Source organism: Giraffa tippelskirchi, chromosome 5 (genome assembly GCF_054371585.1).
Source record: "Giraffa tippelskirchi isolate mGirTip1 chromosome 5, T2T-mGirTip1v1.2.pri, whole genome shotgun sequence".
NCBI lineage: Eukaryota > Metazoa > Chordata > Mammalia > Artiodactyla > Giraffidae > Giraffa > Giraffa tippelskirchi.
Genome location: NC_137279.1, coordinates 97,002,635 through 97,027,716, shown reverse-complemented (window position 1 = coordinate 97,027,716; position 25,082 = coordinate 97,002,635). Strand labels below are relative to the sequence as shown.

The 25,082-nt window shown below is 40.2% G+C and overlaps 1 protein-coding gene across 1 annotated transcript in view; it reads right to left on the bottom strand.

Moving 5' to 3' along the window:
- LOC145505242 (uncharacterized) overlaps positions 1-25,082 on the bottom strand; it is a 44,587-nt gene that overhangs the window by 7,463 nt on the left and 12,042 nt on the right. Inside the window, exon 3 of the mRNA XM_081486999.1 lies at positions 4,756-4,862. Within this exon, the coding sequence (XP_081343125.1) occupies positions 4,756-4,862 (107 nt within the window). The remainder of the gene's footprint in view (positions 1-4,755; positions 4,863-25,082) is intronic.

Genomic DNA, 25,082 nt, shown 5'->3' with positions numbered 1-25,082 from the left:
TGAGGTTAACCAGAAATTTTGGCATAAACTAATGAGGCCCAGATGATTTCTTTCTGGGATGTGACAGTCCATGGGGAACTGCCTGAGGCCATTCTAGGTCAAAAAGAGTTTGTAAGGAACTAGTTTTAATTTCTTCTCTAAAAATGCTGGTGGGAAAACATTTGCATCTATATTCTTTGGTCTTATGATGATTTTCCTACAGATTGGAGATCATGTCCTTAGTAAATAATTTTGAAGGGTACTTAAAAATATGTTTTCATCAAATTGTTCATAAGAGAGCTTGAAATCTGTGAGATTTTATTAGTGATAGTCTATCTAAATGAAATTTGCTCATTTCTTTTCTCATTAGCATATTGATGCCCCTGGAAGAAAAGAGCTGGTGTAATGCATTATTGTAGATATAATCATCTTGTTCAGCCCCAGTTACTGATGATTATGACACCTAAACACTTGAGTCTGGTTCTCATGGGAGCACATTAAGGTAATCAGTCATTCTGACCCATTATGTTTGTCAGGGCTTTCTCAACTCTGGTGATCATTTGCAAATATCAGCATTGTTTTATTGTAAGGACCTGGATTTTATCCCTGGTTGACTCTCACCCTTACATTTCTGCCAGTATGAAACTTTGGTTTGTAATAGGTTTATGGAGACTATTAAATGATTCAGTGATTTTTGGCATTTCTCTCTCTTCCTTTGTCCAACAGAAGCAAGTATAGGTTTTTTGAATTTTGATGAGACTCTGTAGGATCCTCCAATGGAGTATGAACATTTGGGACCTAAGTCCTGATGGCTGTATTTTAATGTTCAAGGTGGTCTGAATGATAGTGATCTTGAATTCTATTCATCCCTTCCCTTGTTGCTATCCTGGAAGTGGGTTGAAGAGGAAAGTGGAATTGATTGGCAATGGGAAGACAATTGTAAGCCTTGCTCAATTCTTCATCCTTAAGGACTTCAGCATCAATGTTTGTGATCTAAGGGTTCTCTTAGAACTGTCACCATTTCTTGGACTCAGCAAACTTGATGTAGCAACTCCTTAGTGAAGAATAAAGATTTCTCTTTTTGCCTTCTATTTAGGGTTTTATAGAGTTCTCTTAATCTTTGAATTCTAAGATGGAATCATCATGAGCACTATATACACTGTAACCACAAACCATCACAGAACCTCTATATCTCACAGAGGGTAATAGCCCTTTTTATGGGTGCCTTTCAAGGAATTCCCTCAACAAACCTTGCCTTATGTCTGATTCTGTTTTTATCTACCTGTGTGATCTGTTACGGGACCTCAGCCCAGGTGGTGGGATGCATTTGTATGATATCATTACACTTCTATAGTCAATACACTCAAAAAAGGACTGACATTCATTAGGTTCTAAGAGAATAAAGGGAAAATATTAATCATCTAGTGGATCTTCCCTGTAGCTCAGAGGGTAAAGAATATGCTTGCAATGCAAGAGACCCGGGTTTTATCCCTGGGTCAGGAAGATCCTCTGGAGAAGGGAATGGCAATCCACTCCAGTATTCTTGCCTGGAGAATCCCATAGACAGAGGAGCCTAGCGGGCTATATAATCTGTGGGGTCACAAAGAGTCGGACATGACTGAGCAACTAAACACATACACATCAATCATCTAAAATAGTTGAACAAGCAGAAACAAATATAGAAGCAAACCCAAAAGGAAGATGCTTCTGAACATCCTTGAGAAAGTTGCTGCAATTGCATTCACAGTAACAGAAAAAACCCTTCACCACTCTGAATGAATCTAAATCTTAAATTCAGTGGTGGCTCTCTTCAGTTCGGTTCAGTCGCTCAGTCATGTCCGACTCTTTGTGACCCCCATGGACTATAGCCCGGCAGGCTCCTCTGTCCATGGGATACTCCAGGAAAACATACTGGAGTGGACTGCCATTCCCTTCTCAGTTCAGTGGCCCTCTTAACCACTTTGTTTAAAGTCAGTACAATGTGAGAGAAAATGTTTAAAAACCTGAACAAACCTAAGAGAACTAGACTCTCTTCCTTGCTGTTCTTGGTCCATTATCAGAAACACTGTAAGCAGGTTCAAATGCTAAATTGTAAAATCAGATTTGATATTCTTAATGAAGTGACCCTTCACTTCATCATATTACACTGTTATATAATGTTCATGTATTTAACAGTGCCATTAGTTTACAATATTATTTTAAAAGGACCTCCTGACATAATGCTTAGGTAGGAAATTATTTTCTTTGCTTTATCATTCCTTAAAAGGTTGGTAAATGTCAGAGAACGTAGAAAATTATCAATTCCTAACTTATTCATTCATTCTATTTTTTTTTAAAGACCAACTTGGAATCCTTGAAATGTGGCAGTGTCACTCATTGTGGTTCATTAAAAAATGTTTTTTTTTTTTTTAATCACCTGAAGATCTCTATATTCTTTGTAGACAAAAAGTCTCTTTATATTTATTTTATAGACTGGAGACTGAGAGGTCAGAGAATGTCACTGACTGGCCCAAGAATGATCCAAGTGCCTGTGCTCAATTCTGCAAAAATGTTCCTCTTTATCAAGGGTTAATGATGGTGAGTTCAGAGCACAGCTGCAGTGTTGTACTGTTTCTTGGCTTTGAGATTTGAACTCTTTAAGAGGAATTGAAAAGAGATTATAAAATTTATATCACTCAGATGCTTTATAATTATTAGATCAATCATGAAGCCTCATCTATGCTGAAATCTTTGGGTGTGGAGCTCTGTTGGAGTAACAGACAGAAAACTGAGATGGTCTTAGGTTTTTCCAGAGATAGAGACCACAGAACCCATTTTCTTTTCTCAGAACCCAGAAAAAGTAGATAATATACTTGACATTCTGTGGCATTCTAGCAGAACCAGGATCTGTCTTGGCCTTATTGGAAAAACCACTAAAATGAAAATTTAGATAAAACAGTGAAAATTCCACTGTCATCCTCAGCCTAATGGGCTTCTCCAAAACCCAGTGTGAGCCATGATGTGGATTCTGGGAAAATATCTAAGTATAATGATTTTAGATGGCTTTAAAGAAAGTAAGTTTCATTGGTAAGTTCTCTAAACCTTTCTTCAATGAAGACTTTTTCTTTAAAATTATATGTTAAGCCTTTCAAATTTTCCTGTTGTTTCTTTTTATTCAATGACCTATCCCCTGGAACCCTACCTCTGCCAGTCCAAAACCTAACATATTTTCTTTGAGGCCCCACACAAGTTCCATCTACTCCCAAAACCTTGCTTGACCTTTATACATAATGATCTTACAATTGAAAATTTTTTCCAGAGCATGCTTAGTCAGCATCATACAACCTAGCACTAGTTAATGTGTAATTTCCATACTTTTCTCTAATTTAATGGGTGCTTGTTTTGTCTCCTTCATTAGGTTTTAAGTTCCTTGAAGGCAATGCTGTATCTATTATTTCTACTAAGTGTTTAGTAAAATCCTTGCTGATATGGAACAGTTTTATTGCATTACAGCAGTTTAAATGGCCAACAAGTCTGAATGAGATGAGTGGCTTGATTTGAGATGGAGTTCTGTCAGCTGGGGTGGTGGCTTGGGGATGAGGGCATACACCATAATGGGAGTCAGCCCTTCTGGGGCCCCTCTCTAGTTTCGCCACTTTACAGGACAGATGACAGAGAAGCATGACTCCACCCCTTTCAGCCTTCCCCCCCGTGCCCATCACTTCACCCCTCTGGTAAACAAGAAGCTGATATGAATCCCTTCCTCAGAGTGGGAGCTGTGATAATTACAGCTTGTAAAGCATTTTGTGATTCTTAGATATAACAGGGCTAATTATGATCATTAATAATTCTTAATTTTTATCTTCTTCAAGGTAAATTATCCGTACTTTAATTATACCCCCACCCTGGTGATAATTATACTTCTGAGAGTCAGCAGATGCTTTCATCTTACATCATGCCTTACATGGTGACGGGGCATGAGTGCTCAGAGAGAGCAGTTCCACCTTGGGCCCACTCCTAATGGCACCCAGAGGAGCGGAGGGTTCCTGGCTTTCTTTGTCATCACGCTGGCCATAGATTGCAAGTGATTTGTTTTCTCTGTTCTGTAATTGTATTTTTGTCTTAACCAGTAGGGCAGAGCTTTGGAATTTGTCAAAAGACACACTGAATGGGAAATACAAACTTAATTTTTGTAATATTGTGAACATACTCTGCATGAAGGGAGCAGATGTTTTTGATTGGACTGGGGAGACTTTCTGATATCTGTTATAAAAATGTTCACAGCTACCATGTGAAAGAAGGGCCATAGTTCCTCAAAGGTAGAGGTACTATGTGACATTCTCTATTCTGGGACTTAGATCTGTTTCTAATAAAATGGTAAGTCGCTCTTTGGGATGAGATAAGAGGATATAAATCTAGAGAAATCTCAAAAATTATTTTGAGAGAGAGGTTTTGTTTCTGACAGCAAAGCATAACATAAAGGCGATTAGGAGCTGAGGCTTCATACTCAACAGATGTTTTGGGTCGTGGGAAAGAGCACTGTCAGCACAGGCAGGCATGTGCCAGTCTGGCTTGGAATGTTTTCTCAAGGCGCTGATGTTCAGTAATCACTTGTGTCATGATAAATTTATTGAGCCCTAATCTCGAGTGTTTCAGTGTCCTGAATCACACCTTATGTCTGACAGAAGGATGGCGATGGAATGGGGATGAAATGGGGTTCAGGTAATGATCAGAATTTTTAGTGGCTTTCATCTGACCCTTCCCTTTCAAAGGGGCTCATGCTTCTCTGGATTCCACCTTCCATTCCTCTCTTGCATCCTTCTTTTAGTTGCTTTCCTTTCCTCATTTCTTTGTGTCTTCTCCTTTAAAAAATTCATTTTCTCCATCCGATCCTCAAAACCACTCTGGTAGAGAAATAAGATCATGTTGAAGGGACTTTGGGAGGGGGCACAAGGCAAGGTCCTTGTCCTTTGCTTCAACTGAGAATCTGAGTGAGTTAATAGCATTAGTGGAGGAACAGAAGTCAGGGTGTGTGTGCATTTCTCTGTTCTTCCTGCAGTAGCCTCTTTAGGCCCACAAACATTTACTGAGTGCTTCCTATATAATAGCATCCCTCTTCTATGCCAGGCATGGTGCAAGGCACTTCCTACCAGAAGGTATTCCAACCCTGCCCCTGATGGAGTGGGACATATTGTGATAAGAAAGGTTTAATTCCAAAGATGAGGCAATATTTGCTTGTATTTGCTATTGTATGCTAAAAATTTTTCTCCAAAGGACATACAAACCACATAACAGTGGTTACCTGTAGGGAGAGAGGTGGGGAAGTGTCTTTTTACTGTGTATTTTCTTATACAGTTTGATATATGAGCCATGTGAATGTGTTACTTATTTAAAATGTAAATACATTAAAAAGAAAAACAAAAGTTTACTTCCAAGAGAAAAGAGACAAAACAAAGAGAAGATAAACAGCAGAATAATAGCAGAGATTTAAAAGTTTATTCTAAGATAAAAAAGAGCAGACATAGGAGAACTTCTAGGAGTCAATGTTTCTAGAAACAAGAGTGTATTTTCTTTACTCATTTTATATTGTACCTGACAGAATGCATGCATGCTTATTGCTCAGTCGTGTCTGACTGTTTGTGACCCCACGGGCTGTAGCCCACCAGGCTTCTCTGTCCATGGGGTTCTCCAGGCAAGTATACTGGAGTGGGTAGCCATTCCCTTCTCCAGGGGATCTTCCTGACCCAGGGATCGAATCTGGGCCTTCTGCATTGCAGGTGGATTCTTTATCGTCTAAGCCACCAGGTAAGCCCCCCTGACAGAATATTCAGAGAATTTTTTTAAGTGCAGTGAAACTAAATGAAATTTTAAAGCCTTAAAACTCACTAAAGTGGTTGTACATAAGCTTTTTAGCTATTCTGTCAAATGTAATTGGAAATTTTCAAATATTTTTCTTTGAGGCTTTCCCTTATCTGCAGATGCAGAGTGGATGCTGCTTCTCTGCATGACTGACTAAGCTCCATCTACCCCTGGGCTTAGCTGACTTGCTGTCAGCTTTCAGCGGAGGGTTCTTCAATAAAGTCTCATCTATAACCACATTGTTTGAGAGCATTTCCCAAATTACAAGAAAAGTGCTTCTGGCAGCACAACTTGGGTCTTTGAAGTGAACCACTTCCTCTATCAATTCAGTTGCTCAGTTGTGTCCGATTCTTTGCGACCTCATGGACTGCAGCATACCAAGCTTCCCTGTCTGTCACCAACTCCCGGAGCTTGCTCAAACTCATGTCCATTGAGTTGGTGATGCCATCCAACTGTCTCATCCTCTGTTGTCCCCTTCTCCTCCTGTCCTCCATCCTTCCCAGCATCAAGGTCTTTTCCAATGAGTCAGTTCTTCGCATCAGGTGACCAAGTATTGGAGCTTCAGCTTTAGCATCAATCCTTCCAGTGAATATTTAGGACTGATTTCCTTCAGGATAGACTCGTTGGATCTCCTTGCAGTCCAAGGGACTCTCGAGAGTCTTCTCCAACACCACAGTTCAAAAGCATCAATTCTTCTGCGCTCAGCTTTCATTATAGTCCAACTCTTACATCCATACATGATTACTGGAAAAACCATAGCTTTGGCTAGATGGACCTTTGTTGGCAAAGTAATGTCTCTGCTTTTTAATATGCTGTCTAGGTTGGTCATACTTTTTCTTCCAAGGAGCAAGTATCTTTTAATTTCATGGCTGCAGTCACCATCTGCAGTGATCTTCCTCTATAGGTGTTACAGAAGTGGAATGGTTACAGCTTCTCATAGGGCACAAGTTAGTTTTTCTGACATTAATATAATCTCCTCTTTCATTTCCAGTATATTTCAAAATTAGATTTTGGGGTCCCTTTTGTGCATTCCAGGGTGCATAAATTTTTTAATGTCTCTGACTACAAGTCCTAGAATAGTGATTGTGATTTATGTACCCCAGCCTGTCCCATGAATATCCACAGTGTCTTGTGTGCATGTGTGCTAAGTAGCTTCAGTTGGGTCCAACTCTTTGCAAATATGGACCATAGCCTGTCAGGCTCCTCTGTCCATGGGATTCTCCAGGCAAGAATACTGTAGTGGGTTGCTATGTGCTCTTTCAGGGGATCTTTTGGAACCCGCGTCTCTTCTGTTTCCTGCATTGGCAGTCAGGTTCTTTACCACTAATGCCACCTAGAAAGCCCCCCACAGTCTCTTACTATTCAGCTTATCAAAACTTTCACTAAAGTTCCTGTTAAATGGAAGGTACTACATTAGGTTAAAGGGAGCATTATAGCACTGGCAAAGATACCATCCTGGGCATTCAGAGAATATGAAGTAATTGTAAAGTCTGGTTATAATACATAAGTGTTCTACAGGTTAAAGAAGGAAGATGCCACTGCTGGCTAAAGAATCAGTTTGAGAGGGGTCCTGGGAGGAGATGGGGCTTATTCAGCATAAGTTGAGTGGATATCAGGCAGGTCAAGGGGGTGGCATTACAGGCAGTGTGAGGAAAGCTGGGGAATAGAAATGGGCAAAGTATATTTTAAGAAAAGATGGCTGATCTGTCAGATTATAGTGGAGAGTTTATTACTCTCCGCTATGGTGGAGATAAAGGGCTGTGTCTCCTTGGTCCTTTCAAGGAGTGACCTTACAGAGAGATGTTTGTTTTAGCCATCCATCTATCAATTCATTGAGGAAGGAGTTGACTGTAGTAGGATGTAGGTTCCATGAACCTACATATCTGTTTTGTATGTTGCTGTATTCCCAGTGCTTTATATGAAGCAAGTACTCAGGAAATATTTGTTGATTGAAATAATGAATAAATTACGTTTATGTTATACATAAGACTATATAAAATTTCCATGATCAGAAAATAATCCTTTAAGAGTCCAGAAGAAGTCACTTTTTGATGGCAGATAAGGAAGAAGAGGGTGGGTAGAAAAGGAGTATGTGAGAGAAGTCACAATGGACCGTTGATAGGAGAAAGGACCAACTTTATTATTTTTTAAACCTTGCTCTGTGTATGGAATAGGTGGCTGGATTGTCCGGACACAAGTGGTGGGAGTAAGGATGAGGAGGGCAAGAGTAGTGACATTAAAATGAAGATCCTAGTTCTTCCTATCTTGGGCTGGTCAGTGCTTTCTTTTGAAGATTAAAACCAAAGGTTGTGAAAAAGAAATTATTTTTGCCAAGGGACTGGTTTCATATCTACATCTTAAAAGGAATTCCAAGAGTACCACCTGAGTCACTTTGAGCTTCCTCTGCTATTATTATTCAAACGAAGACTTGAACAAGCAGAATTTGCTTCAGTGAGGAAAACTCCCTGGGGCACCAGCCTAGGCAGGCTAAGTGGACTGGTTTTGCCCATATGTAGACAATAATTCATGAAGGAAGTCTCATCTTTTTAATCCAAGCATCTGTCATCTTTTAGCCTAATCTTCTGCATTCAGCATCATATAATCAAATCAGTCTAATCAAGATTTAAAACAATCTTTTTTTATTGTAGTACAATTGATTTACAATGTTGTGTTAGTTTCAGGTGTGCAGCAAAGTGAATCAGTTTTACATATACATATATCCACTCTCCTTTAGATTTTTTCCCCATGTATGCCATTATAGAGTGAGTGAGAGAAAGTCCCTCAGTCCTGTCTGACTCTTTGTGACCCCATGGACTGTATAGTCCTTGGAATTCTCCAGGCCAGAATACTGGAGTGGGTAGCCTTTCCCTTCTCCAGGGGATCTTCCCAACCGAGGTCTCCCGCATAGCAGGCAGATTCTTTACCAGCTGAGCCACAAGGGAAGCCCCATGCCATTATAGAGCTACATGTAAAAGAATGAAATAAGAACACTCCCTAACACCAGACACAAAAATAAACTCAAAATGGGATTAAAAACCTAAATGTAAGGCCTAAATGTAATACTGTAACACTTGTAGAGGAAAACATAGACAGATCACTCTTGGACATAAATCGTAGTAAGATCTTTTTTGATCCACCTCCAAGAGTCATGAAAATAAAAACAAAAGTCTAAATCAAATTTATTAAGCATTGGTCCAGGTACTGAGAACACAAACATGAAGTAATAATACCTCTGTCCTACATCTCCAATTCAGTGGAGGGAATTTTAGTGGAGGCACTGACAGAATGTTGAGAGTCTGTTTTCATTTTTGTGATCATCACCATCATCACTGTCACCATCACTGGAAACCATATGTGATAGTAACTGCTGTCTGTTATTTAGTTCTTAACCAATCCGTGTAGTAAGCCTGATTATTTTCATTTTACAGATGGGGAAACTGAGACTTTGAGATGTTAGGTGACATACCTGAGGTCAAAGAAGTTGGCAAGTGGCAGAGCTGGAATTTGAATCCCGATCTATCTGGATTGTGTATGGATACCCATACTCTGTACCATCAGTACTATTCCTTTAGTCCTTTGCTGCCAGTGTGGAGGTGACAGTACTTTGATATGGAAAGTGCCAGTTAAAAGATCTTTTTACCGCCTCCATTGTAGTTCAGCTGATGCTTTGTCCCCTGTGATGTGATTAGGACCAACACATGCTGTACAGTGGGGCAGTCCTCTGAAGTGGGGGTCAGTTTTCATGCAGGCAGTCTCCTCAGCCATAGTTATACAAAAGTTCATGATCTTTGATAGGATGCTGGGAAAATCTTGTCTCCAGTGAAACGTGATGCTGATTAGACCAAGATGACTTGGCTTCCACCATGTTTTTCACTTGACAACTTGGTATGAAGAAGCCAGACTTGGCCGAGACCAGTTTGTGCAGCTAAAGAAGGCACTGGGGGTGAGAATGTCCTGTTATCAGATACCAGAGCAGTGACTACTACTTGTCATGTGCAGACCTTGCAGACTTCTAGACACAGCTTGATTATAATTATTAAGATTTTATAGGACACTGAATGTATTGCAAACGGTTTTACAATCTTCTTTTTATGAGGTGTCCCCCAACCAGCCTATTCTGATGAAAGGGCTGCTGTCTCCACTTTCCAGATGTAGAAACAGGGCCATGGTGAGGTTAAGTTCTCTGCCAGACATCACTCAGTGACTGAGCTGGGCTTGGCCAGATGTGGTCTGCTCCTTTGGGCCAATCTGTTGATGTGGGAACCATGGAAATTTAGAGCTAACGAAATAATAATACCTTGGGGGTCTGGAAGATATTGATAGTAGGGTATTCTTTGAAATTTGGTTTGTCTCCAGTGTGAATTTTGTTTTTAGTGGCCAGAATTTGATGAATCAAAAGTAGAAGAGCTCAGTCATTCCTGTTCCCCTTCTGAGGCTCTCCCTTTTTTAATGTGTTAACTTTTCTTCTGTTCTCCATGAGAAGAAGTTAGTCTTAAATGCATGATTCCAAGTTCCAGGCAGTTAGAGAAGGGTCCAGGTGGTAGGTGGTTAAGATCATGCTGATTACAGCCCACATAGAAAGCTCAAGATAGCTGTTTTTTGCTTTATTATGGCAGTATGATACCTTTTGATTAGTCAAAGTACTGGTTTCAAGTATTCAGGTACTTGAGGTGCTATCATTAACTAAACTTAGGAACCAGGGGTTAAGCAAATTGAAAGAAGTTATTTATTTATTATTCTTATACAGCAGCGCTTCTCAAAGCCTCATGTGTATTGTGAGTTTCCAAAGGAGGACTCCAGTGTAACTATACCTGAAACTCATGGGCCATCAACTCCAATTTTTCCCCTTGACCTATCCTCTGGCGGTGACATTCCATAGAATATCCCTGAGGAAACTCGAGCTGAGAGATTCTCCAGGATATTCCATTCAGACAGGCAGCACAACATCCCCTTCCTTCTTTATGTGGCTCTTCATGGGGGTTCATTTTGTCCTGTGGAGTTATGGGAGGAGAGGACATGCTCCCTTCAGAATTCTCATGGGAAATAGGTGAACTGTCTTCCTTAACACATAACCCTTCTAGATGTGAGCTTGTACCCAAGACCAGGAAATGAACCAGACATCTTCTGAACTGAACTTTTCTCTTTGGCCCTGGTCAATATGCCACCTGTAATGTAATAAGGGAGTTTTGATTATAGGTTGTATGTTTGGATGATAGTTACTATAGAGGTCTTGGGAGCGTAGATCAAGTAGACTGTATCAAGTAGATATTATGAGCAATATCTTAAAATCATTTATACCAATAATTTTTTAGCCTCGTTATCTCTACCAAATTTCTTTCCACAACTGTGCATTTGTATCTTTTTGGTACATACAGTGTAAGAATGTGTTATCTTTGTGCTCATTTGCTTCAGTTGTGTCTGATTCCTTGTGACTCCATGGACCGTAGCCTGTCAGGCTCCTCTGTCCATGGGATTTTCCCTGCAAGAATACTGGAGTGGGTTGCCATGCCCTTCTCCAGGGGATCTTCCCAACCCAGGGATCGAACCCTCATCTCCTGAATCTCCTACATTGCAGGTGGATTCTTTACCCTTGAGCCACTGGGGAAACCCCAGTGTCTTCTTTAGGAAAAGTTAATTTTTAGGTAGATTCTCACTGCTTACATGATAAATTGGGAGCTGTGGAGAGTCCCTGTTGTGGGCCCAGCTCAGACACTGGTCTTCTATATGACCTTAGGTGAGTCAAAGTCTCTGGGCCCTGGGTGTCTGTCTATGAAATTAGGATAATGACTCCTGCTTCCTCCCTCCTTCCTGGGGATAAAGTGAGATCATAAATGGTGAAGAGCTTTGAACTTAACAGAAAAAAAAACAAAACAAGAGAATTTTTAAGGACCTCCATGTTCTTTTCTTTCTCTTGACATCTAAATATATAGAATCCTGTGAGCAGAGCCAGGAAGAAAGGAGTGAGATCAGGAAGAGAGCCCTGTGTGTGGAACTACCCAGTATGTAGAACTTCCCAGGGGCCTTCATCAGACTCCAGTGTTTTCACAAAGTGTTATGTGGAACATTGCCCTCCTTGAAAACACTGTGAAATGTTGTGAGGTTTGTGCTTTTTGTACCTCATCTATCAATTGATAATCAGCTTTTGTTACTGTGGGATATTCAGTCTGATTATTTGATATATTTCTACAATGTGTCAGGATTCAGGTAAAATCTTTTCATTAAACCTCGTCAGACACCCGGTTGCTGAAGTTCAGTCGCATTTGCTGGATATTCATCCTGTGGTTGGCTTTTTTTTAACTGTGTGCTCAGGAAGTCTAGGACAGGTGCCTTAAGCTGTTCTTTTACTGAGATCATCAGATCTGGCATCTCAGTGGCCTTTTGCTGTGAGGAGTCCAAACCTTTCCAGCTTTTTGCTGTGCTTTTATTATTACAGTGCCCATTTTTCCTGAGGACAGATGGAGGCAGAACTTGGAAGGACTGGCCAGAGGCCACAGGGTGACTCATGAGCACAAGGGAGTTGGAGGGATGTGAGTGAGAGATTCTTCTCCCCTAACCTCACTTCCAGATCCTACACCAGCCCATTTCCTCCCATGCAGTTGCCTGCTTGGAAATCGGGTTCCAAAGCTTTTTTGTTGCCTCCTCCCATCCACTATGAATCTTTGATGTATTTCGTTTATCTAAGGCACCATTTAGCCCATTATCTCCTGTGGTTCTCACTTGGTAGCAAAGAATTTCCCACCTCTCTCTTTTCTACTTAAGTCCTAGTACAAGTCTTTGTAAGTACAGCTCTCCACTTAACCTCCTTTTCTCTGGGCTCTAGTCCCTGTGTCAGAGCCTGGGGATAACATCTTACAGGGATAAGTGCAGAATGGTTAGGAGGTGAAACTATAATTTATGGAATGCCTTCCATTTGTCATGCTACCTACTAGATACAAAAATAACACAATAAACCCTTGAGTGTGGTATTCATATTTTGAAAGTGAGGAAAACAAGGCATAGAGAGGCCAAGTGACCCAAGGTAACATGACAGTGTACTGTCCCACTGTGCCCTACCCCTTTGGGTTTTACTAAAAACTCTTTGGTGGTCACACTTTCTGATATTCACATAATTTTAGTTCCTTATATTTTATAGTGATTTATGCCTTTAGAAAGTTTTCACAGATTTGATTTTGTTTTATGCTTGAAACAGCCTTATGACATAGACACCACAGGTAATAATATTACAGTTTTTTAGATGAAGATGCTGATGTTCATGAGGTTTAGTGATTTGCCCAATATCTCACCATCCGATGGCCAATCTATACTATATAATCTATTATCAAAATATTCTTCTTCAAATACTATTTTCATTATGCACTTTTCCGATTGAACAGCTTATAGTGGCTGCCTATTGCTAAATATACAGTTGTCAGTCAGTTGTTCAGTTCTCCTTGCCAGCTGACCTTCTCCATCCATCCATCATTCATTCAAAAGCCTTAATTATATACTTGTGATGTGCAAAGAACTGGGGATACAAAGAGAAATAGTACATGGCCTGGCCCTTGAGGACATTACCTTGTGGTCAGGAAGTCATGAAGGTTAACCCATTATTTTAATCCAGGATAATAAAGGTTATGATAAGAGTTGTCATGGGAACACATGGAAGGGGCACCTCACCCAGACAGTGGGCTCAAGGAGGGCAGCTTAGAGAAGGTGCAGCTTGTGCCCAATCCTGTGGGACAAGTTGGGTATAGGGTGTGAGATAGGGAGGGATAGAGGTGAGGTTGGGAAAGTTAAGCAGGGGAGATCAGGAAAGACTCTGTAGGCAAAGGTAAGGAATTTAGACTTTATCCCATGGACTACGGAGAACCATTATCGGATTTTAGGCAGGAGATGACATCATGACATAGACAGATTTGCATTTTAGAGAGGTCACTGTGGCAGAAGCATTAAGAATAGATTGGAAGAGGGCTAGATAGGAGATAGCAAAGTCATTTAAGTATCCACCACAATAAACTAGATGAGAAATGAAGGCCTGACCAAAAGTATTTATAGTTGGGCTGAAGAAAACATTTGAATCAGAAAGATTTTAAGAAGTAGAAATCCATAAGTCTTGCTGACATATTGGATATAGTAGGTGAGGAAGAGGCAAGAATCATGAGAAGGTCTGGGTTTTTGGGTTGAGCAGATGGACAGAGAGTGGGACTGTTTCCAGGGAGAGGGATGTGAAAGGAAGAGTTCCATTTTGAGCACATGGAGTTTGAGGTGCCTGTGAAACACCAAGACAAAGAAGTCCAAGAGGCGATAGGACATACAGGTTTGGAACTCAGGAGAGAGATCGGCTGAAGATACAGACTTGGAAGCCACTGGCAGAAGTGAGATGACTGTCCCCTCAAGAAGAGATGAGACTGACATGGGAAGTGTGTGATACAGTGGTCCTCACCCTTGGCTGTGCATTAAAACTATCTGGAGGAACTTTTTTAAAAAACGTTTTTATTGAAATATAATTGCTTTACAATGCTGTATTAGTTTCAGCTATACAACAAAATGATATAGTAATATGTATTATATTACTGTTTTATATTCTTTTCCATTGTAGGTTATTATAAGATACTGAGTATAGTTCCCTGTGCTATACAGTAGGTCCTTATTGTTTATCTATTTTATATACAGTAGTATGTATATTTTAATCCCAAGCTCCAAGTTTATCTATCCCTCTGTTTCCCTTTGGTAACGATAAATTTGTTTTCTATGTCTATAAGTGTTTCTGTTTTGTAAATAAGTTCATTTGTATCATTTAAAATATTCCACATGTAAGTAATATCATATGATACTTGTTTCTCTCTGTCTGATTTACTTCACTTAGTATGATAATCTCTAGGTCCATCCATGTTGCTGCGAATGGCATTATTTCATTCTTTTTTAAGGTTGAGTAATATTCCATTATGTCTATATGGCACATCTTCTTCAACCATTCCTCTGTTAGGGACATGTAGATTGCTTTCGTGTTTTAGCCATTGTAAATAGTGCTGCTATGAGCAATGTAATTATATACATTACATATATATTTTTGACATGTATATTTCTTCAGATATATGCCCAGGTTTGGGATTGCTGGACCATATGGTAACTATTTTAATTTTTTAAAGAACCTCCATACTGTACTCCACTGTGGCTCCACCAATATATATTCCCACCAGCAGTTTAGGAGGGTTCCTTTTTCTTGAGGGAACTTTCAAGAATCCAGATAGCCTGGGATCACAACATAGACCTATAAAATTAGAATTTCTGGGAATGGACTCTAGACACCAATGATTTTTTAGAACTCTCTTGATGATAAAGTGGCCACTAAGGTTGAGAAGCACTTGGCATAAAGAAGGAAGAGTGAGAAAAGGTGACGAGAAGGGAGGAGAAGCTCATGAGGGAGCCTAAGAACTTTCCTGAGAAGTAGGCGAAACTGAAAAGAAGGGACTTATGGATGCTTAGGGTGTGAGAGGTCAAGAAGAAAGGAGTGAGTACCCCTCTTCTACATAATCTTCAGTCACTTCCTAAAGTGGCCCTTTCCTTAGGTATGTGCGTACTAAGTTGCCTCAGTTGTGTCTGATTCTTTGCGACCCTATGAACTGTAGCTTGCCAGGTTCTTCTGTCCATGGGATTCTCCAGGCATGAATACTGGAGTGGGTTGCTATGCCCTTCTCCAGGAGATCTTCCCAACCCAGGGGTCGAACCCACATCTCTTCTGTCTCCTGCATTGACAGGCAGATTCTTTACCACTAGCGCCACCTGGGAAGCCTTCCTACAGGTACCTAATCTGTTTCCTATCTCCTGCATTTAATGTTGCACAGATGCTTATCTGTGTCTCTATTCAACCTATACCTGATGTCCAGGATTCCTGCCCTTTTCCATTTCATGTCAGTCCGCGTCCATTCCATGTATCAATATGAGACTTGGTTCAAAGCTCTTCCTCCAAAGATCTGGTTAATTTTATAAGGTTCTGATTATTCCTATTTAGAGAGTCCCTTATGCATTTAGTTGTTTATCAAAGATGGCCAGCTGTGGAGCAGTGCAGAGTCCTGGACTTAGACTCTATGGCTCTGGGTTCAAGTCCTGGCTCTGCTGCAAGTTAATTGTTTGGAACTTTCCAGGGATCTAATTAGAGCTCATTAGTTTCCCTACCTGTGAGGCATTCAAAGTTATAATTACTTTGAAAAATTGATAGAAGTTTTATGTGGGAGAATGTAAGAGAGCTATACATGTGTTATAGTATAGGATAGTATAATTAAATTTTACACTTGTCAGTAGTTGGGTTTGCAGTCACCCCAAAGTCTGTGTGTGTGTATTTGTTTGATTTTCTAACTGGATTATAAACTCCTTAAAGTTTTAACTTTAAAAACATCTGTTTTGTTTCTTTTCTGCCTCCCTAAAAGGGGCTTAGTGGGATATTGAGATTCTGAGGCAAGCACACATTTGTAGGCTCATGCTGGTTAACCAAGTGCAACATCCCTGAGAATGTTGCTCCCAGGTGACAGAACTTCAGGATCATTGCACAGGGACCAAGAGTTAGAAGACAGCCTGCACAGACTTGGGATATCTTCTGGTCCAGATCTGTAGGCTCCAAACACGTAAGAGATAAGTCTAGGTGAGTGCAGGAAATGGGAAAGGATTGAGGCAAAATCATCTGATGGCCCTCTCCAGCTTACTCTGAGGAAAATCCCAAATCCTTCAGCCTACCTGACATGATTAGTGACTCTACAGAATGACCTCTCTGACCTCATCTCCTGTGACGCTCCCCTTACTTATTTTGCTAATCACTTTTACTATTCTCTGAACATACCTGGCAACATGCTGCCTCAGAGCTTTTGCAGCTGCTGTTCCCTCTCTGAACATACCTGGCAACATGCTGCCTCAGAGCTTTTGCAGCTGCTGTTCCCTCTGCCTGGAATGCTCTTCTCCAGATATTCATTGGTTTCTTTCTCTTACCTTATTTAGGTCTATGCTCCAATGTTACTTTCTCAGGATACCTACCCTGATCACCTTATTTAAAATTTTGATGCTCAACATTCTTTATCTTCCTGCATTCCTTCCCCCCACCACGTTATCACCTGTCATTATCTGATGTAATATGAATTTTACTAATTTATTTCCTATTGTCTCTCCATTAGGATGTAAACTCTACATGTTTTCTGTTTTTTAAACTGCTGTATCTATGGTGCTTAGATGATTCTTAGAACATGGTAAGTACTCAGTATTTGTTGATGAATGAATCAATTAGGAAATGAATGAATTTTGCTTATCAATGGCCAAGATATTTTGAACTGGTAGAAACTCATTTAAGTCAAGGAATCTGGCTTTTTTTCCTTACTCTAGTTTCTTGTTGGCTTCTTTATAAGATTTTATTTAATCAAATTATCATGAAAACTCTTATTAATTCCTGTGGGGCAATGGCTCTTTAGCCTTTTGGCTTTTGTTAGTTTTCTCTCAAAAGGAATAAATCCTAAAGAGGAGTTTCCTGAATCTTAATTCAAGCTCTCTCCTCTTATATCTCCTGAATGTGGCCCCTGGCCTTCTGGAAATTACTACTACTGGAAATTTCCTTCTGGAAATTTCTGGAAGAAATTTTCTAAAAGTAGCCAGTCCTTCCTTTGAACTTCAAAGACAAGTGAAGAGAGAAGAATTAGGAAAATATGGTTTATATATATGTCACTTTAACTCTCTGATGAGATTGATGGCGTTGGAAGTACAGATGGTTTTCTAAAAGAGTTGGATGAAATTTCAGAAGCTGAAACACAATGAGCTACTAGTGAAGGGGTATTTGAATGTGTGTGGACACTATTCTCTCTCTCCACTTTTTTCAGAGCAAGCATACAACCATGGCTGCATGAATCATTGATCCCACTCAGGAGAGCAGCTGTGATGTGATTCTAAAGCCCTTTGGTTCTGTGCTCAGACATACGGAGGGATTGAATGTGAGGTTTGATTTCTTTTATATCTTGTCTGACTCACCACAAAGTCATCCAGCTATACCATAGGTGAAAGTAAGACACAGAAGTGACAATATCTCAGAGCTTTATTTTTTTTAAACCAGGTTCTGACAGAGGCTGTGAAACCACTCAGCAAGAAGACCAAGGTAGAGATTTCTGGGTTATGTGGGAGGTTGCACCCTTACATTATAGAATCATAGACTTGGATCATCTAGTTCAACTTGGAAATCATCTAACTCAAATCTCATTTATTGTAAAAGTTCTTCATCTGCAGTGATCCTGACTAATGGTCATGCAGTCTTTTCTTAGGCAAGGTTAGTGATGAAAAGGGTTCTACCTCCTAAAGCAGTGGACTCTGGGTACTATTAAAATTGAAAGAGAATTTCTTTTTAAATTGGGTAAAATTACCTTCCTTTTAACTTGTGCCTATTGGCTCTAGTCTTACTCTCACCAGCAGTGTAGAATTATCTCTTATTCTATGTGGCAGACTCAGATAGTTGCCAATGCCTCTAACATCCTTTGGGCTTCTGAGGTGGCCCTAGTGGTAAAGAATCTGCCTGCCAATGCAGGAGCTCCAAGAGATGTAGGATTGATCCCTGGGTTGGGAAGATCTAGTGAAGGAGGAAATGGCAACACATTCCAGTATTCTTGCCTGGAGAATCCCATGGTCAGAGGAGCCTGGCAGGCTATAGTCCGTGGGGTTGCAAACAGTTGGACACGACTCAGCATCTGAGCACAGCACATAGCTAACATCCTTTAAGACTTCTTTAGGAGAAAAGTCTTCATTTCATTCCTGTGGAAGAACTCCAGATTGCAATGCCTGTCAATGTCTGGACTGAGCAGTGCAAGGCAGTGAGTTCTATTTCCCTCTATTAATTTAACCTAAAATACTTTAAGGCATTTTTAAAATTAAAATTTTAAAAATTTTACTTGTGATAAAATACATGTAACATAAAATTGCCATCTTAATCATTTTTAAATGTTCAGTAGTGTTAAGTACATTCACATTGTGTACAACCAATCTCTACTACTCTTTTCATCTTAGAAAACTGAAACTCTGTCCCTTTTAAAGTGTAATCCCCCACTTCATTCTCCCCCTGGATTCTGGAAGCCATTATTCTACTTTCTTTTTCAATGAATTTGACTACTCCAGGTATTTTATATGAGTGGAAGCACACAGTATTCATCTTTCTGTGACTGGCTTATTTCACTTAGCATGGTGTCTGTAAGGTCTTCCTTGGTGGCTCAGAGGGTAAAGCGTCTGCCTGAAATGTGGGAGACCTGTGTTCTATCCCTGGGTTGGGAAGATCCCCGGAGAAGGAAATGGCAACCCACTCTGGTACTCTTGCCTGGAAAATCCATGGTCGGAGAAGCCTGGTAGGCTACAGGGGTTGCGAAGAGTTGGACACGACTGAGTGACTTCACTTTCACTTTCAGTGTCCTTAAGTTTCATCCATGTTTTAGCCTGTGTCAGAATTTCCCTCCTTTCTAAGGCTGAATAATATTCCATCATTTATGCATTCATCCATCCATGAATACTTGGATTGTTTTTATCTTTTGGCAAATGTGAATAATGTTTCTATAATACTAGTGTGTAGTTATTTCTTCCAGACCTTGTTTTCAATTCTTTTGGATATAAACCCAGAAGTGCAATTGCCGGATTATATGATAATTCTATTTTTATTTTTTTGAGGAACTGCCATACTGTTTTTCATAATTGTTTCTCAGTTTTACCTACACATTGATATTGCACATGGTCCCAATTTCCCCACATCCTTGCCAATACTTGTTGTTTTCTGTTTTTTTTTAATTTAAATTTTATTTTTTATAGTAGCCATCCTAATGGATATGAGGTGGTATCTCGTTGCGCTTTTTAAAAAAATGTTTTTAATTTATTGTTTGACATGTACACACCACTATATTTATATATTTATTTTTGGCTGCCCTGGTTTTTCATTGCTGCATGTGGGCTTTTTCTAGTTTTGGAGAGAGGAGGCTACTCTCTAGTCGTGCATGGGCTTCTCACTGCAGTGGCTTCTCTTGTTGCAGAGCATAGGCTCTAGGTGCACAGGCTTCAGTAGTTGCAGCACAGGGGCTCAGTTGCGGCTCTCAGGCTCTAGAGCATGGGCTCAGTAGTTGTGATGCACGAGCTTAGTTGCTCAGTGGCATGTGGAATCTTCTCTGACCAGGGATTGGACCCATGTTCCCTGCCTTGGCAGACAGATTCGTATCCACTGCACCACCAGGGATGTCCTCATTGTGCTTTTTTTTTTTAATATTTATTTTTAATTGAAGAATACTTGCTTTACAATATTTTGTTGATTTCTGTCATACATCAACATGAATCAGTCATAGGTGCTTTTGATTTGTATTTCTCTAATGACTAGTGAGGTTGAGCATCTTTTTATGTGCTTGTTGGCTGTTTGTATACCTTCTTTGGAGAAATGTCTCTTCAAGTCTTTCACACACTTTTAAAATTGAAATATAGTTGATTTACAGTGCTGTGTTAGTTTCTGGTGTACAGCAAAGTGATTTAGCTACGTATATGCTGCTGCTGCTAAGTTGCTTCAGTCGTGTCTGACTCTGTGTGACCCCATAGATGGCAGCCCACCTGGCTCCTCCGTCCATGGGATTTTCCAGGCAAGAGTACTGGAGTGGGGTGCCATTGCCTTCTCCACAGCTATGTATATAGACATACTCTTTTTCAGGTTCTTTTCCAAATCTTTTTCAGATTCTTTTCCACTGTATGTTAAAGCAAGTATTGAATATAACTCCTTATGCTGTACAGTAGGACCTTGTCATTTACCTGTTTTGTATATAGTGGTGTGTATCTGTTGATCCCAAGTTCCTAGTTTATCCCTCCCCTCACCTTTTCCCATTGGTACCCATATATTTTTATTTATTTTTTGGCTGCACCGGATCTTCATTGCTGCATGAGAGCTTTCTCTAGTAGTGAGAAGAGGGAGTTACTCTTTAGTCACTGTTCACTGGCTTCTCATTGTAGTGGTTTCTTTGGTGGAGCACAAGATCTAGGGTGCATGGACTCAGTAGTTGCAGGCTCCTGGGCTACAGAGTGCAGGCTCAGTAGTTGTGCTGCACGGGCTTAATTGCCTCATGGCATATGGGATCTTCTAGGACCAGGGATCGAACCCGTGTCATCTGCACTGGCAGGCGGATTCTTAACCATTGACCCACCAGGGAAACACTATTAGTTTGTTTTTTATCATATACTTTTACATTGGATTGTTTGAGTTTTTTGTTGTTGATTTTTAGGAATTATTTTTATATATTCTAGATATTAATCTCTTATCAGATATATGATTTGCAAATATCTTCTCCCATTCTGTGGGTTGTCTTTTCACTCTGTTGATTGTATCCTTTAATGTGCAGAAGTTTTTGAATATTCAGGTAGTACAATTTATCTATTTTTACTCTTCTTGCCTTTGCTTTTGGTGTCATACTTTAGACTGTTTTATCTTAAAGCAATCAGTTTCCTGCTCTCCTGTTATGATTACAATCAATGAAAAGCCCTGATCAGATCTGTTATGGCTAATGCTGTTAAGCCTGGGGACCTTCATTCTACCTTTTCAACATTTGCTTCTCTAAAGTCTACTCACCTTTCAGTTCAGTTCAGTTCAATTCAGTTGAGTTCAGTCGCTCAGTCGTGTCTGACTCTTTGGGACCCCATGGACTGCAGTATGTCAGGCTTCCCTGTCCATCACCAACTCCCGGAGCTTACTCAAACTCATGTTCATTGAGTGGGTGATGCCATCCAACCGTCTCATCCTCTGTTGTTCCCTTCTCCTCCCGTCTTCAGTCATTCCCAAAGCATCAGGGCCTTTTCCAGTGAGTCAGTTCTTTGCATCAGGTGGCCAAAATATTGGAGTTTCAGCTTCAGCATCAGTCCTTCCAATAAATATTCGGGACTGATTTCTTTTGGGATGGACTGATTGGATCTCCTTGCAGTCCAAGGGACTCTCAAGAGTCTTCTCCAACACCACAGCTCCAAAGCATCAATTCTTTGGCATTCAGCTTTCTTTATAGTCCAACTCTCACATCCATACATGACTACTGGAAAAACCATAGCTTTGACTAAATGGACCTTTGTTGGCAAAGTAACGTCTCTGCTTTTTAATATGCTATCTAGGTTTGTCATAGCTTTTCTTCCAAGGAGCAAGCGTCTTTTAATTTCATGGCTGCAGTCACCATCTACAGTGATTTTGGAGCCCCCAAAAATAAAGTCTGTCACTGTTTCCATTGTTTCCCCTTCTATTTCCCATGAAGTGATGGATGCCATGATCTTAGTTTTCTGAATGTTGAGTTTTAAGCCAACTTTTTCACTCTCCTCTTTCACTTTCATCAAGAGGCTCTTTAGTTCTTCTTTGCTTTCTGCCACAAGGATGGTGTCATCTGCGTATCTGAGGCTATTGATATTTCTTTTGGCAATCTTGATTCCAGCTTGTGTTTCTTCCAGTCCAGCATTTCTCATGATGTATTCTGTATATAAGTTAAATAAGCAGAGTGACAATATACAACCTTGACGTACTCCTTTCCCTATTTGGAACCAGTCTGTTGTTCCATGTCCAGTTCTAACTGTTGCTTCCTGACCTGCATACAGATTTCTCAGGAGGCAGATCAGGTGGTCTGGTATTCCCATCTCTTTAAGAATTTTTCACAGTTTGTTGTGATCCACACAGTCAAAGGCTTTGACATAGTCAGTAAAGCAGAAGTAGATGTTTTTCTGGAAATTTCTCGCTTTTTTGATGCTCCAGTGAATGTTGGCAATTTGATCTCTGATTCCTCTGCCTTTTCTAAATACAGCTTGAACATCTGGAAGTTAACGGTTCACATACCAGTTCACATGTTGAAGCTTGGCTTGGAGAATTTTGAGCATTACTTTGCTAGCGTGTGAGATGAGTGCAATTGTGTGGTAGTTTGAGCATTCTTTGGCATTACCTTTCTTTAAGATTGGAGTGAAAACTGACCTTTTCCAGTCCTGTGGCCACTGTTGAGTTTTCCAAATTTACTGACATATTGAGTGCAGCATCATTTTTTAGGATTTGAAATAGCTCAACTGGAATTCTATCACCTCCACTAGCTTTGTTCATAGTGATGCTTCCTCAGGCCCACTTGACTTCGCATTCCAGGATGTCTGGCTCTAGGTGAGTGATCACACCATCGTGATGATCTGCGTCGTGAAGATCTTTTTTGCGTAGTTCTTCTGTGTATTCTTGCCACCTCTTCTTAATATCTTCTGCTTCTGTTAGGTCCATACCATTTCTGTCCTTTATCATGCCCATCTTTCCATGAAAAGTTCCCTTGGTATCTGTAATTTTCTTGAAGAGATCTCTAGTCTTTCTCATTCAATTGTTTTCCTCTATTTGCATTGATCACTGAGGAAGGCTTTCTTATCTCTCTTTGCTATTCTTTGGAACTCTGCATTCAAATGAGCATATCTTTCCTTTTCTCCTTTGCTTTTCAGTTCTCTTCTTTTCACAGCCATTTGTAAGGCCTCCTCAGACAACCATTTTGCCTTTTTGGATTTCTTTTTCTTGGAGATCGTCTTGATCCCTTGTCTCCTGTACAGTGTCACAAACCTCTGTCCATAATTCTTCAGGCACTCTGTCTATCAGATCTAATCCCTTGAATTACCCTTAAAGGCCAGGCCAAGTGATTCTTCCAGCAAGAAACCCTCTATCTAGCATTCCCCACTTGGATAGAGTTTTTTTTCTCCTCTTGGTCCTTGTGCTTGATTACAGGCCTGTCAGAGTGTTCTATGGATTAAGCGTACTGATTTATATACATTACATCTCTCAGTAGACTGTGAGCTCCTCAGGGGCAGGGATAATTTTGCATATTTCTGCCCTCTACAGTGCCTTGTGTTTAGCAGTTCTAGCCCAGACTGGTTGACATAGCAGTTACATGCCAGCTTCTGTTCCACAAATTACAGTACTCATTGAGTAGGCTCTTTTCATTGGGGTGGAAAGTAATAAAATTATTTAAAACATGGTTTTTAGAGGTCAGATCTGGATTTGAATTTTGTTCTTGTCAGTCACAAGATACATGACTTTGGAGGAAGTTCCTTAATCTCTCCGTGGCTTGGCTTTCTCATCTATAAAGTGGACAAGATGAAAAGTACCAAATTTACTAGAGTTTGTGAGAGGATTCCATGGAATAAGACATATGAGCACTCAGCATTGTCCCGGACACACACTTAAGGGAAGCTAGTGATGTGCTCAGGGAGAGTTAGTGATGGCTATTTTTTTTTTTACCTGTATCTGCAAACAATTGTTTGTTCTCTTAGACCCATCACAAGGTGTTGTGATTGTCTTCCTGCTGCAAAGACCATGAATTCTTGATGACATACACCCTACCTCTGTATCCCCCAGTGCCTAGAACAGTGTCCAGCAAACTTAAGTCATCAGTGTTTATTGGGTGAATGAATGAATCTGAGACTTTTGAACTGCAACTCCCACCTTATATGTATGTAAATATTACTGTTATTAGTAGGCATCGCACTGTGGGGTCTTATAAATGAATACTATCAATGATTTACTTGGCTTTAGGGAAGTGTGTGGAAGACAGTGTGAAAGACAGACTTGTAAATTATGAACTTTAAAATAAGCAGAATGAATGAGAATGCCACAAGAGGATTGATAATAGTAGGAGCAGACAGGTGGAGTGGAAAAATTAATGACTAAGGTAGGTGTGGGGGATGGCTTTATGAAGATGACATTTGAAGTGAGGTTTTAAGAATGAGTACAATCTTGGTTAAATAAATCTACCTGCTTGTTTAAATCCTAATCATTCACTGAAGTCCAAGACAGATACTTTCTCTACCCTGAAGATACTTGTTTTGTCCCACCTGCATATATCTGTCCCTCTTTTGAGCATCCATGGTGCTTTCTTTCTTATCATCTTACCACCTGCAGTTACAGTACTTGATCTGCATGAAGTGATCAAAAAATTTTGTACATTGAATTATAGCGTCTTTACTTATATCCATAGCTCAGCCTTTGCTCTAACCCTGACTAGTCCAAGCTCTTTTAAGGCAAGGGTTGTATCTTTGCAGTTCTCTAGTGCCTAGAATGGAGAAGGAAATGGCAGCCCACTCCAGTATTCTTGCCTGGAGAATCCCAGGGATGGAGGAGCCTGGTAAGCTGCCATCTATGGGGTCGCACAGAGTTGGACATGACTGAAGCGTCTTAGCAGCAGCAGCAGTGCCTAGAATGTGCCACGTACCATGTCAGGTACTCTGTAGATCCTTATAGCCACCCTATGAAGAAGATATTATTATCAGAATTT